This window comes from Odontesthes bonariensis, chromosome 5 (assembly GCF_027942865.1).
Source record: "Odontesthes bonariensis isolate fOdoBon6 chromosome 5, fOdoBon6.hap1, whole genome shotgun sequence".
NCBI lineage: Eukaryota > Metazoa > Chordata > Actinopteri > Atheriniformes > Atherinopsidae > Odontesthes > Odontesthes bonariensis.
Genome location: NC_134510.1, coordinates 21,934,145 through 21,948,227, shown reverse-complemented (window position 1 = coordinate 21,948,227; position 14,083 = coordinate 21,934,145). Strand labels below are relative to the sequence as shown.

Sequence of the window (14,083 nt, the reverse complement as noted above, 5' to 3'; positions counted from 1 at the left end):
TAGATCGAGAGAGTTGCAGAATAATGACACCATCATCTGCTCAAATCACTTTATTTATTCATGAGATGAGAATAAGATCGAGACTAAAGTAAGCCTCCAACAAGCAGTAAGTTTTATATATATCCATACAGTTTTATAAACTTATGGTGTCATTTTCATACTCCTCTGTGTAGTTGAACAGCTGTGATATTAGCTTTGTTACTTTATACCTAAAGCCTCAAAGGAGGTTATACACTTTTCTGTCTCAACTGCATCATCTAATAACTTCCAGTGTCAGTTTAGCACAGGATTTTCCGTTACCATACGCTCAGCTGACGCTCATCTAAAAGCTTACAATGCTTAAAATTATATGGACAAAACAAAAGAGGAGACTACGAATAGTGCTGACGGCATTTCCATTTTTTTTGACAGACTTCTTTGAAGTTTGAGAACAGGGTGCTTATTGTTGCTACTTCGTGGCTGATTCCGTCCTAACATTACTAGTCCGCTAGTTGAGCCATAAACCACAATTACGCTACATGTTAAATAGCCTGTGACTGGCAATGTTATTGCAGCCTTGCAATTTTCCTTTTGGATAAGTGTTTTCTTATACTTAGGAACAATTCTGTGAACCAGTTTAGTACGAAATGAACCCACTCGTATCCCATTCCTGAATGTACCCTGTGGATTATCATGACTTTCGACACACAAAACAAGTTGCTGCATTTGGTCAGATGAAGATCCACTCCAACCTTACTGTTGATTTTTTAAGTTATGTGACAATCTCATAAGGTGTGTTTCCTATTTATAGAGTTCAAGGTCGCATTTTATATATTTGAATATTTGAATATTGAATAAAATAGATTTTTTTTTTTAATGGTTTTGACACTGATAAATCCACATTCTGGATACCACTACAGGGATATTACAGTGACAGACAAATAAATCTAAATGTGAAATAACATGCAGAATATCATCATTCATACCAGTAATCACAATAGACCAACTCCTTACTATGCCGCGTTAACACACATTACTGCAACTTCCATATAATCTACTTCTGATAACAAGTAATTCTGTATGCGACCATATTCCCATTTTGAAAAATAGGTCAGTCAAATACTGAGGGGTGGCACTGGTTGAGCATGTCTGCAGTTTAAAAGGATTTAAGAGATGAAAGGGTAGAAGAAATGTCCAGGACAAGAGTGCCCTCTAGTGACTGATGGAGAAGGGCAGAACCAGTTTGAACAAGGCTGACTGCAAACACAAAGATCAGTTGTAGGGATGTTAAATGGAGAATGATTAAAGATTAACACACAATGTTGTTTATTTCCAAAATATTTGTGTCATTACCTTTAACAAAGAATCCAGAACTGTGACCTAATCCGTAGAAACAATATCAGTGCATGTGTGATGAAAATATAAATACGTTATGGATGCAATTTTAAATAGAAAGATTTTTAAAAAAGTACAAAAATCGTCCAAAGGTATTGGCGTTCAGCCAAAAGCATGACAACGCTGTTTATGTGTACTGTTTAAAAAACAAGCTGCTGAAAGAGGTTTCTGTAAAACAGCAATTTCTTGCTTCTTATCACTTATTTCTAAAAGAAAGATGTTTTTTTTTAAAAATCACTTAAAAAAATTGATAAAAGTCAGCCATTTAGAGCTCGTCGTGCTGGTAAGTGAATTCCCGGGTAGATATGAAACCATCCTTATCTTCATCCTCATTTTTGAAGATGTCATCCACCATCACTTCATGATGTGTGTCATTAGGAGAGTAGCCATGTTTCTCAAACTCCTTCTTCAAGTACTCTTTCACCTGAGAAGGGAACATAAATAAGTATGATTCAATTCATGTTGCATCCTCTTAAAACAGAAAGTGCAATTGAAAAAGAAACGTTCACACCTCTTGTCTGGACAGCTTCCAGTCATCATTGAGATCCATGTTCCGGAAAGTGTCGTGTGACCTGGGTCCATTTTGGATCTCCATGAGCTCAATGTCAAAAATTAGGGTGCTGCTAGGCGGGATCTTTCCTGTAAAAAAAGCAAAACAAAAAATGTCCATGATAAAGATATGTTAAGATGGCGGACACCTTCTCCAACATGTTTTATATAGTCAGTGCTACCTCTTCCTTCTTTGCCATAACCCAGTGATGGAGGGACAGTCAGCTTCCTGCGCTCTCCTGCACACATGCTCTGCAGACCTTTATCCCAACCCTTGAGCACCTCTCGGATCCCTAGAGTGAACCACACGGGATTTTTATCCCCGTCTTTGCGGCTGCCAAGAGTAAAAAAAACAACAACAAAAAAACAAACAAAACATCCATCAGTTTTTAGTCAAGAACACAGAAAAATGATCATGAATATGTGGCATTAGTGACTGGAACATGTGAAAGCATTACAGATTAATACTGATGTTTGCATGGATAATTACACAGTTACTGGCATATTATTTACTATTGTAAAACCCTGTGAATAATGGTTTGTTAGTTATTACCCTAATCAGATTCCTTTTAAAGAAGTTTAATCCGCTGTTCAACAATGCATGCGATACTAGTGCAAACCTTTACCTGGATTGAAACATTGTGCCATTACTTTCCAGGAATCCCTCGTAATGTACAAGAAGCATATCTCCATATTTTGACTTACGGTGGCACATAAAAGGTTTGTGTATCACCTCAATTTTCACCTCGGGTTCGGGGAGTTTTCTCCCATTGACAAAAACAAACATTGACGTTATTATCAAACACAGACCAAAAACTATCATTTTCATATGCATAGCTAACTCTCTCGTTTGATATCAAAATAGATTATTTTAATACTTCCATGAATTACAAAGTCTACACTAAATACTTAACGGGAATCCCATACGTGGCAGCCAAACTTCTGCAACGAATGCGTCAACTGTTCGGCTATCTGCCCTCCTACCGCTACAATTGGATACATTTATCAAAAAGTCCCAACCTTTATTTATCATCTCCATTCCTATTGGTTCTTTTGTCTGTCAATCATTAGAAATCACACCCTAAATACCTAAACCCATCTGACGTAAGCAGGATGAACCTCGATTGCTTCTCTAATGATTGGTCGGTGCCCTATTCACGGAAAAAGTTTACGCACTTTTACCTACGTAGTTCAAATGACAGGCTTGTCGCTTACTCCGCAAATCACATTCCGGGCCCGATGGAGTCGTAGCAATCAGCTGTACAACACATCTAATGACAAACGAGTAATGAAAGGGAGAAACGCGTAATTAAACAATGGAAGGCATGTTGTATAAGTGGACCAATTACATAAGTGGTAAGTTCATGCCTGAGGAGGTGCTCGTTTTCGGTCGCAGGGCTCGGTTTAAGGCAGCTAGCTAGCATGCAAACGTCACAGCCCACTTGAATAGAGTTGGTGGTCATACTAACATGGGGGAGCTAACGTTAGCAACTGTCAGCTTTCAACTGACCGACTTTATGTACCACTTTAGAATACCAAAATTGTTTATACCTTACTAAGTGAGCCGTTTAACGAATACGAATAAGGCTTTAACGTAAGTACTAGCCCTTTTAGCTCGTTTCCACCATCTGTCCTTGTAATCTGACTTAACAACTGATTAGTTGGGTGCTAAAATACCGTAAATAAGGGTTGACTCTCTCAAAGTTTATATATAGCTGAATGACATTTCGTCATGTTAATTTTTTTTTCCAGAACAACAATGCTAAATCATTGATCTCTTATTTTTCTCAGGTTGGCAGCCTCGCTGGTTTGTGCTTGATGGAGGAACTTTATCGTACTATGACTCTCAAGAAGATGCCTGGAAAGGCTGCAAGGGCAGCATCAAAATTTCAGTGTGTGAAATCCAAGGTAGGCACACCTCGCTTTGCCCTGTGCGCTGCTTAACGTTTGTGTTTTGGGATGTAGTACTGATAATCCTGCCTTCTTGCTTGGGTCTGTGTTGTAGTTCACTCATCTGACTCTACACGAGTTGACCTGACTATACCAGGAGAGCAGTACTTTTACCTCAGAGCCATCAATGCAGCAGAGAGGCAGAAATGGCTGGTGGCACTGGGAACAGCCAAAGCTTGCCTTACAGACAACCGAACCAAGAGAGAAAAGGGTACGTGGATGTTATAGCAAACAGACAATGTTTCCTATAGCGCAACATTCGCATATCTTCGATGGGTTTTAACCACAAATTTAAAAATAAATGGCTTTGTGCAGCTCATACATGTGAAAAGTTTTCCTTTGTTCTGAAGAGAAAAGATACCGTGTTGTCTGAAATAAAAGTGTGGGTCAGTTATTAAAGTGTGAGACACAAATGTGTCACAAATGGTGAGCTCGCACAAGTGCTTGAATTGTTGACCCCCGTATATACGTTGCCTGAGCCTTTTCAGAACCCCTGGGAAAACTTTTTCAAACTTATTCGCTTTTTGTGTCCATTGTGACAGAGCTTCAGGAAAACACAGAGGCACTGAAAACCAAAATGTCGGAGCTCAGATTGTACTGTGACCTTCTTCTCCAGCAAGTAAACAAGATCAAGGAGAACGATGAGCTAGGAGAAACATCAGCAGAGGTAAGGTTGAGGTCGGGATGAGCCCGTGAAATAAGAGATGCTGCTGGCACTGTGAAACGGCAATATAAAGTAGCCCACTTGCAATTACCTAAACGTTTTATCACTGTGTGCAGATATAATTCAATTTAATTTTTTTAACTCTTGGTCGTGTGACTTGATCGGATTTTGTTAGCATCCTGTTTTAAAAAAAGAAAAAAAGAAATGCATACGTATGTGTTTGTCATTTCAGACTGGCATAGATACTGGTAACATGGTGAAGACAACATGCACTACCTTCCTTAAGACTCTGGAGGAATGCATGCAGATAGCGAATCGTACTTTCAGTACAGACATGGCAACACACAGTCCACCAGGGACTCCTCCAGTAGCAGCCATCAAACCCCAGAAGGTATTTCTCTCACAGACTCTTTATGACTGATCAGTGTAACAGGGGAGCTGGCGGAAACAGTCTGCCGTTGTTTTCGATGATTAAAGTGTATCAACACAATGTTGTTTTCCCAGCAGATTAAACCCGTCAACCATTTACACCAGAGCCCTGGAGAAAAGTAGGTTGTTTTTATTTTCCATTATCATGTAGTTAAGAACTGTCAAATAGATGTTCGAGGTATCGTGTTTAATGTTTTCTGTTGACACTTTTTGATTCTTCTTGCTATTTGTAAAGGACCATTTTTTATTTATTTATTTATTTATTTTTAGTTGATGAGGGATTGTTTCCAAAAGGTTGTGGACACATTTTATTTAGAGGATCTTCAGCTGCAACTTCCAGGCCAGTGGGGATCCCCTAAAGCCCCTTAAGTTCAGAGTTGAGATGACATAGATGCTATTCGATTGTATTGTTTTTTTTTCAGCGGCGATCATTTCTGATTTCGAAACACTTGTTGTGTCGTTTGTTTTTATGTCCACACTAGAAATAGAATCACACGGGCACTATCGCACAAAAGCGACCAGACGCGGTCAGAAATGAGATGTGTCCGGAAGAATTTTACTCTTGACATTTTTGTCCGAATGTTTTACTCCTAGGATGAGAGATTTGTCCGAAACCTCTGGGGAAGCAATTGCACAAGACAACCAGAGCCTTGACTCGGGAGCAGAGGGATCAGATGAACCAGACAGACCAGAACTGGATCCTTCTCTGTCAGGTAAATCAGGTTGCCCGACCGGTCACCTGATGCCCTGCAGGATGCACTGTATTTGGATCCTGCAGGTAAAACCACAGAGCCCATAGGGAGCCTGCTGTTCATGGATCATTTGAACAGAAGTGGACAGGTTCTGTTAAGTCTATCAGGATGTATTGTTTGAATGATCCTTATGCATATTGTATAAATATAAAGATGATGGTTAAGTATTGTTAAAGACATACATATACAGATACCTGTCCTTTAGTGCATAGTGGAGAATTAGAATACCTTTTGTAGTGGATTGTCATTGAATTTTGAGTCTTTTCCATGTGGCCCAAAACCTCAAAATCTGAACAAAGACGAGTTCAAGGAAAACACAACACATCTGAACGCACTCTGAAACAGCTTAACAGCCGGTTAAAAAAACTTTCTTTTCAGTTATTTTTGTCTGGTTACATTCATCGCTCATGTCTACTGTTTCATTTCTTCTTTTTTTCCCCTTAAACATCACGCAGGCATTGAATCATCCACCAGCTCAGTTGACAAGGAGCGAGTCAATCCTGCTCCACACACTGACCAGAACGCCTCCGAGATGGAGCACGGCCACCAACCAGCAGAGGGAGATGAAGGGAAGGAAGCTGCTGATCAAAGGGATGCAAACCAAGAGCAGAAGCACAAAGTGGACCAAAGTGAAGAGTATGACAACAACAACAGCGAGGCGAATGCTGCCCAGCACCAACAGGATGCTGATTTAGACCAAGAGGAGGCTCGAGAAGAGGTTGAGACTCCCAGAGAATTAACCGAGTCAGAAGACACAGAGCAGGTGGAAACTTTCTTCAGCACAATGAGTCACAGGTATGAAAATGCCACTCAGGAAGGTCACCTCTCTTAAGGTACAACGTGAACCTTCTGTGACACTCCAGTTTAGCAGTATTGGAATAAACCAGTTTAAGCTGTACGTAGTAGTTTTGTCATTGAGCCACTGCACTCGTGCTCCATCTTTAAACCGCACAGTGGCTTAGTTTGCTGGAATATGTTACATGTTCTGCACTGTTGCACACGGCATATTGATTATGTCATAAGTATATTTCAAGATGCATTGATAAAGTGTTTTATTAGTGTTTTCTCTCTTGATCACATGACACAGAGAGGCACTCATCTGATATTTGGGTTTGTAAAGCTTTTTTGGTAACATTTCTCTCTGTACTTCCAACATATTCTGTTGTCTTTATGACACTGAAGAGTATTATTAGTGTGTGGATTGTGATTTCTGTCACTATCAACTATGAGGTAACCGTTATAACGGAAAGACATAAAGGAAACATATTTTCCCACGAACAGTATTCAGCTTCGAGTGGCTCTTGTAAAAAAAAGAAATGATGAAACGGTGTTGGAGAGAAGAGAAAAAAAAAAAAAAGGAACTCTGTTAAGGTGTAGCCAAAGTAGCTGAAAAGTCTCAGGTATCGTCAGGCCTTGAACTGCATGATGTTTTGTGTGATTCATATTCCTGACTTTGCTTTGACGTTTGTACCCCTTTTTTCTTTTTCTGTTTGATTTGGTCAAATAAAAATTGAAGCGGGTTACTTACCTCTAACGTATTCTCCTGTCTGAATCTGTTCTACTTTTTTTTTTTTTTTAGATTTAGTGATATAAGACTGGATGGCGACAATGGTATCCCTACACAAGAGTTTTTGGATTCATGCTATGCAATAGTACCTGTATTAGGTAGGCCGGTTCATTTCCGTCTCTCCCCATCTTAATCTGCCTCCCTTTTCCTACCTGTCTTGATGTCCGTTTGCCTCTTTGGTCATTTCGGTCTTTGTAACTTTGACTTTGGGGAAACTTCTTTCCTCTTTTGTGACCTGTCATTTGTGCATGCCTTTTCATTCATATTGTTTGTGATTAATGAGGTGGCAGCTCTCCGTCTCGGTTTCCACACCCTCCTTTTCCTTCATGCCCTGCATTATTTCCTACTGCACTTGTATGTCTGACATTGGCTTTATTTGTTCTTTGTAGCTTAACAACCTATCATATGTCAAGGTTTATCATACCGGTCGGCTCATGCACATAGTCACGTTTGTGTGTGTTTTTTTTTTTATGTTTGTGCAGTGCACCGAGTCGTGTACGGCACAAAGATAAAAGTGGTCGCTCATAGTCAACATGATGGTGTGAAGAATCCCTTTTTAGAGCATCATCAGACTTGAAGCCAATGTTCAGGGAGAGAATCTGTGTTAGGATTGTTGGTAATCTCCTCTCATGCAAATGGGTTGTACGTGGGTTTAACTGGCACGCACAGAGGGATACAGACAGTAATATCGGTGTGTCTCAAATAAACAAACACTCGTGGTTGAAATTCCTATACACGTCCCTTTTAGAATAGCACATCCGATCGCGATTAAAGCGTTTGTCAAACGAGAGAGCCAGTGAAAGCAAGCTCGTGCGTTTGCCAACATGCAAGAAAATGTTCCACCATAAAAGCGGCTGCTTGCCTTTGAGCAACACAGGGAATTATTTTCTTTCTCCGGTCGATGTATTAACCGAGGATGAAACGGCAGTTTGAATAGTTTCAAACACGTAGTGGAACTAAATGAGGATCTAGAACTTTATGGGACTTTCGAGGACTGCCGAGCGCTGATTCTTAACTATTGAGTAGAATAAATCGTCGTCATGCGTTCCCAGTTTGCCGAATTTCTGTTTTACAATTTTAGATATGCTGCTTGTTTTCAGTTACTGTATTTTTCTTGTAGATTGGATAATCTTGCTTTGCTTGAATCATTCAAAAAAGACCTCGCTAGATAAAACTCCTTTGACTTATAACAAAATACTGATACAGTAAGGACAGAACAGTCAAGATAAAACTGTGGCACTCAAACAAATAGACCCTGGGACATGACCTTTGACAGAAGAAAGCCGTCTCACATTAGTTCAGTTTAGAGTTTGCAGCACTAATTGATGACAACTTTGATCTTGACATGGAGACACGAGTGATTCGGCATCGTTATGCGTCTCCGATTTTTAATGCAGACATAAAAAAGTGGATGATGTAGAGTGCACCAAGAGAAAAAATGACTTTGACACGATACACGGCTGCCTTTTATTGTTGAAAATAAGTAAGCTATTTTGTTTAATCGCATTGTCAAAACAAGATTTCGTATACTTTCTCAAAATGATACAAAAGTGAAATCTTTCTTTGAGAGGCGGCAACAAAGTGATGATGGATTCTCTCTTCTCAGACAAACTGGGGTCCACAGTTTTTGCACCAGTTAAAATGGATTTTGTTGGAAATATTAAGGTGAGTCCACACGTTCTCAACAACTAACAAATATAATGATCATCCAAATAGTTATTATAAAGTATTAAAACTGGTACCCTCAGTGTTGTGCTTTGACATATTTTGACGTTCTCATTTTAAACCAATCTGATCGACAGTGAAGCAAAGTGGCAATTGTTGTGATCACCAATCTGTTTTTTTTTTTTTTTTTTAAATCAGGCACTTTTTAAAAAAAAAAATCTGCTCTACCAGTAAGGATAAATGACGTCATTAAAAGTGTTATTCGTTCACTGTTAGTCTTTCAAAAACCACCAGACGTACGGGCAGAACAGATCAAACTTCTGTCCTGGACTGCATCGGCCGGTCTCTTTTGCTTGCAGAAAATTCAGCAAAAGCAGATGTCGGACCCCGACAGCTTCCCCACACTACAGTCCATCGTTGTGTATGAAGTGGAGACGGATGTCGCCCAGGTGCGCAACTCGGCGACCGAGGCTCTCCTGTGGCTCAGACGAGGCCTGAAGTTCCTCAAGGAGTTTCTGTCAGGGGTCAACGCCGGGGAACAAGACATCCAGGGAACACTAAGTGAGTCTGATTCGGTTGTACCCATCCAAACAGATGCGTGCTCTATGGCGGGATTGGTCACACTCTCTGTATTGTCTCACCTAGATAATGCCTATGGAAAGACTCTTAGGCAGTACCACGGATGGGTTGTGCGAGGTGTATTTGCTGTAGGTATTTCTTACTCACGTCGATACTTCTCTCCTCTGATTGGCATCTGGCCGTTGAAGCGTGACCGTCAAGTGTTTTATTTTCCACAGCTGGCGCTGCGTGCCGCCCCGTCTTATCAAAGCTTTACCGCTGCCTTGGTGTCAACAGAAGGCGACCAGCTGAGGAGCGACTTTATAGACGGCATGCACAAGGACTTGGGGGTGTACCTGCCTGCCATGGAGAAGCAGCTGGCCATCCTCGATGCGCTGTATGAAGAATACAACCTGGAGTCCGACGAGGTGGTTTGAAACTCGGAACAAGAGATGATGAGAGCTGGAGGGAGGCAAGAGCCTGTCCGAAAGTGTAGAGTAGTGGCTAACCGCTGAGAGAAAGGTGCCAGATGTGTAGGGTGCATCTTGTGGTATGTAGGAAATGTTTCAGTGGTTTTTAAACTCTACAGCCGCAGAGGGTCTCGGTTTTAAAGGTATTAACGTTTGTACTTAAGAGGGCGGGAAAGCAAGAAGGAACAATTACGGCACTATGCTTTGAGGAAATGTAAAGTCCAGGTTCCTTTCTAAAGACCAGTGACCATGAAAGGCTTTTAAACCCTGTTATGCAGACTCCAACCATAATTATTCATTATAGCATTTGTGGATTTTTAAATTTTTTTTTTATATTACTCTACATGTTTCAAGGTACAATAACTAGATCGTATTTAGTTGCAGTAACTTCCCTGGAAGTTGGCTTGTTATTCCCTTTGACCTGATAAGAAGGCAAAGAATTCTTTAATTAGTATTGTCCTATTTCCTTGGTTTTTATGAAACAGGGTGAAATGTTGAACTAGCACAAAGCACTATTACTGAAAACGTTCCCCCATACATGTATTGAATATGTGACAGAGTGGCATAGTAAGCTAACTTTATCGCAGTATGCTAGCTTTTTTTTTTCCTGCACTGGCTTTTAGATTTTAGTGTATGGTACGGTCAGTATATATGAGTATTCTTCCCCGGAAAATTGAAGCTGTGAAATCAGCTGTAGGAACGTATTGTTTTTGTTTAACGCTGCCATTGCTCTGGAGTGTTTCCATGGGACCAAAAAGGAGTTGTGATGCGACTGGATTCAAACCTCTGCTGCCTACAGTGATGCCACAAGAATGAAATGTTCAATTAGTGACGACTGCTGTTTTTTTGTTTGTTTTCTTTGGATGTGTTCTGCACAAACCTATGCATAGAATGCATTTTCAGTGTCTATTTTATTGTGTCTTAAATGATAAAGTTCACATTAATGACATGCAGATCATTACACCTTTTGTGCGACTGTTTGGACATTTGTGTCCACGGGGCATGTTCATTAAAGCATGTTTTATTTATGAAATAACAGAGGTGCCAGCAGAAACTCAGCATAAGCTATGAGCCTGACTTTAACCAAGCAAATTAATAATCATAAAGGTTATAGACTGTGGAATATAAAGTGTGCTGCCTTCTTTTTATGTCTGTGCAGAGAACGATCAGTAACTTTCAGCTCACATCTGCTTTGTATATATCAAATTTTCTTTTTTCGCCATCTCATCCGTGACCTTTACATGTAAACGAGTGTCTTAACAGGCACACTCCATACTTTTTGGTGTCGATTCAACCATGAGCCGAAGGAGCTCATGAAAGGAGTCATTTCAAAGAAAGCAGGAACTTCAGGAACATCCTCATAGGGCTATACCAGGAGTCACTGTTAGTTACTGCAAAGTTTTATAACTTTTTTTTTTTTGTTTCTTTGTTTGTTTTTCCTACGATTAAAAAAACTCTTGTACAATTAATAGTCGTTTGGCAGTTTGTTTACATCGCAGATGTGCAATAGGCTGATTTCCATTTACAGGTGCGTTTCAATATTAATCCCGTTGTGCTGTTGTAATGTTTATGTAATATTACAACCAATATTGTTTTGTTTTCTTTTGTATGAATGTACATAAGATGCTATTTGATTTTTACCTAATAAATATAATTACAGTGTAACTTCACCTCTGGCTCTGAGCCTAACTCGTGGGTGGAGAATGGGCGTGAATATGTGAGGAGAGGCGAGACAGAAAGATGGAGACAGAGAAATCCTCCTCAAGTGAACAAACTGATGACAAACCGTGGTATCCCTGAGTGCAATCTGATACTTTTTCAGCCAATCAATTTTGCCAAATGCTGTGATGGAAACAGACAAAACAGATCTATGAAAAGTGCATTAGTCCTCCTACATCTGAGCACGGAGCAGTCAGTCGGAAGTTCACCTGCTGTAGTACACCTACATAACGAGGTTAGACGGTGGATTTTCCAGTCCGGTTTTGTCTCAACTTTAACTAAATAGAAGTGGTGAGTGAAGTCCATCCATCCATACATTTTCTATACCCGCTTAATCCAATTTTAGGGTCGCGGGGGGCTGGAGCCTATCACAGCCGTCATAGGGCAAGAGGCAGGGTACACCCTGGACAGTTGGGCAGTCCATCACAGGGCCACAGAGACGCTCACACTCACTCCTAGGGACAATTTAGAGACATCAATTCACCTGACGTATGTTTTTGGATGGTGGGAGGCAGCCAGAGTACCCGGAGAGAACTCCATGCAGAAAGGCCTCAGCTGGGACAGAGTGAAGTCCTGTTGAATAAGAATTTGTTAGCCTCTCTGCTAATGGTATGCATGTCAGTGGTTGCCAATTTAAACTGTGTGGAAGTAGCATGATACATTATTTTGTCATTTTGTAGATACTGCGTATCTGTGGCCAATATTTTAATCTGTTTGTTTAGTTTTTTTTTTTGTGTCACATGTTGGTTGTTTTGCCTCTGTGATCAGTTAGATCATTGATTCATCGTTTTTATGCCTTTGTCGTCATTTTGCTTGACGTTTTTCGGCATCATTTCGGTTCCTAATTGGTCTCTTTTTGGTTGTTTTGTGATTCCTTCTGAATTCAACATGACTTTTTAGGGAAAATATGATGGGCTCCTACTTATTTGCCCTCCTTCAGAGTCATGTAGGCTTGTTTAGTAGGCCATCTTTAGCCAACACAAGCTCTACATCTCCAGTTTTTCTGTCCTCTCTGTACCTACTGTCGGGATTTAGATTTCACACAATCTTCACTTCACAGAAACTTCTATGTGGGCAGAGCACTTCATATATTGTGACACACTGTCACAGCTTTACAAGAAATGGCTCCAAATAGCGGTCAGCATGCTGAGATGGCAGGATGACACTGTGAGGGGGAGATCTGAGACAACGAGAGAATAACTCCCTCTCTCTCTTTTGACAAGAGCCTGACCTCATGTCAAAGTCCCCCCAGGACACGAATCAACGTTGAAGATGGCGTTCTGTCAAGGCTGACGGTAGACAGGCCAGCACAGCATTTCAAACCAGAGCACAGAAACAAGAGGGGTCTGCATCTATATTGCCACTTGTTCCCAAATTAAAGTAATGGAGGTAAGTGATCACATGGTGGTTCTGAACACGGGGAGATGCCAACAACGGCACAGGCTAAAACTGACAGGCAGCTGTTGATGGGCCACTCTTATACTCGTGTCCGATATAGAGGAGCTCGATTTACTTTTTTAGTATTACAGTTCCATTGTCAGTATAACCGCAGTACAAAAGTAAAGTAATGAAACCGTCAAGACAGTTTACAGTCAAAGCTTTAGTTTCAAAGAAAGAAAAAAAAAGTACACCTTTCATAATAGACTTTCTTTTGTTGTTGCAAAAACTGAGTTAAAATATAGAAACGGTGTGGAAACATAAGTACACCCCACGACTCAGTTCCTTGTTGACCCACCTTTTACAGCAATAACATTAAGTAATTGTTCTACCTTGTGTCCATGAAGGTATCAAGTTACACTCAAACATTACTTGCACTAACAGAATAGATGCTGGGAGGAGAGGGAGATGAATGTACCCGCCGTAAACTGCTCTCTCTCAATAGTCAATCCTCTGTGAGCTCTTGGAGTGTTATCCAATCAGAGCTGGGCACCTGCACACTGCAATTTGCATATGATTAGACAAGACGCAGCAGTTGTAACAGTGACATCGGTCTCTGACATCGTTGTGAAGGTTGTGAAGGAATCTTAATCCTCCCTTTCCAAAACCGTGTCTGCATTCTGGCTGAGTTTTTCTTGAATAAAGAAAACAAATATTATGTGCAGTTAATCTGAGTTTTTTTCATTTTTTTTTTCATCATGTCTTAATATGTAAAGTCTTAGAATTAAAAGAGGATGTACTTTATTTTTCACATGACTGTAAATGAGATTTTGCATGTGCATTAGTGTGTCTTCTGTCAGGAACATAGCACCCTGCGTCCCACTCATGCCTGCCTATAGGTCACCATGTCCAGTTGGCTTTTATATACCTGTAGGGGTTCAAATTGGACAGTTTCCAATGAGTTCAACTTAGTGCCTTGTGCCTTTTTTTTAGAGTAAGATGATCAATT

The 14,083-nt window shown here is 40.4% G+C and overlaps 2 protein-coding genes across 3 annotated transcripts; one reads left to right on the top strand and one right to left on the bottom strand.

The window, feature by feature from the left end:
- Positions 1-42: 42 nt before the first annotated feature.
- fkbp14 (FKBP prolyl isomerase 14) lies at positions 43-2,895 on the bottom strand. Its single transcript, XM_075466643.1, has 4 exons — positions 2,550-2,895; positions 2,106-2,257; positions 1,886-2,013; positions 43-1,798 (listed from the first exon to the last, which is right to left on the bottom strand). Exons 1-4 carry the CDS (start codon positions 2,756-2,758, stop codon positions 1,640-1,642), a joined length of 648 nt encoding a protein of 215 aa, XP_075322758.1. The 5' UTR covers positions 2,759-2,895; the 3' UTR covers positions 43-1,639.
- Positions 2,896-3,115: 220 nt separating this feature from the next.
- Positions 3,116-11,648, top strand: plekha8 (pleckstrin homology domain containing, family A (phosphoinositide binding specific) member 8). Of its 2 annotated transcripts, none has more exons than XM_075465339.1 (13): positions 3,116-3,279; positions 3,715-3,831; positions 3,929-4,084; positions 4,416-4,540; positions 4,770-4,928; positions 5,045-5,085; positions 5,561-5,679; positions 6,174-6,513; positions 7,298-7,383; positions 8,892-8,950; positions 9,310-9,511; positions 9,596-9,657; positions 9,748-11,648. In XM_075465339.1, the coding sequence occupies exons 1-13, from the start codon at positions 3,240-3,242 to the stop codon at positions 9,943-9,945; spliced, it is 1,704 nt and encodes a 567-aa protein (XP_075321454.1). In that variant the 5' UTR covers positions 3,116-3,239; the 3' UTR covers positions 9,946-11,648. The 2 variants fall into 2 exon arrangements, with proteins under 2 accessions (XP_075321454.1, XP_075321453.1); XM_075465338.1 differs by having other exon boundaries at positions 5,042-5,085.
- The last annotated feature ends 2,435 nt before the right edge of the window (positions 11,649-14,083 follow it).

Coding starts and splice junctions, on each gene's coding strand:
- fkbp14 (XM_075466643.1), bottom strand. CDS start 2,758: ATGCATATGAAAATGATAGTTTTTGGTCTGTGTTTGATAATAACGTCA. Junction 2,258..2,549: donor GGCACAATGTTTCAATCCAG/GTAAAGGTTTGC, acceptor TACTCTTGGCAG/CCGCAAAGACGGGGATAAAA. Junction 1,799..1,885: donor GGAAGCTGTCCAGACAAGAG/GTGTGAACGTTT, acceptor TTCCCTTCTCAG/GTGAAAGAGTACTTGAAGAA.
- plekha8 (XM_075465338.1), top strand. CDS start 3,240: ATGGAAGGCATGTTGTATAAGTGGACCAATTACATAAGTG. Junction 9,512..9,595: donor AGACATCCAGGGAACACTAA/GTGAGTCTGATT, acceptor TGTCTCACCTAG/ATAATGCCTATGGAAAGACT. Junction 9,658..9,747: donor TTGTGCGAGGTGTATTTGCT/GTAGGTATTTCT, acceptor TATTTTCCACAG/CTGGCGCTGCGTGCCGCCCC.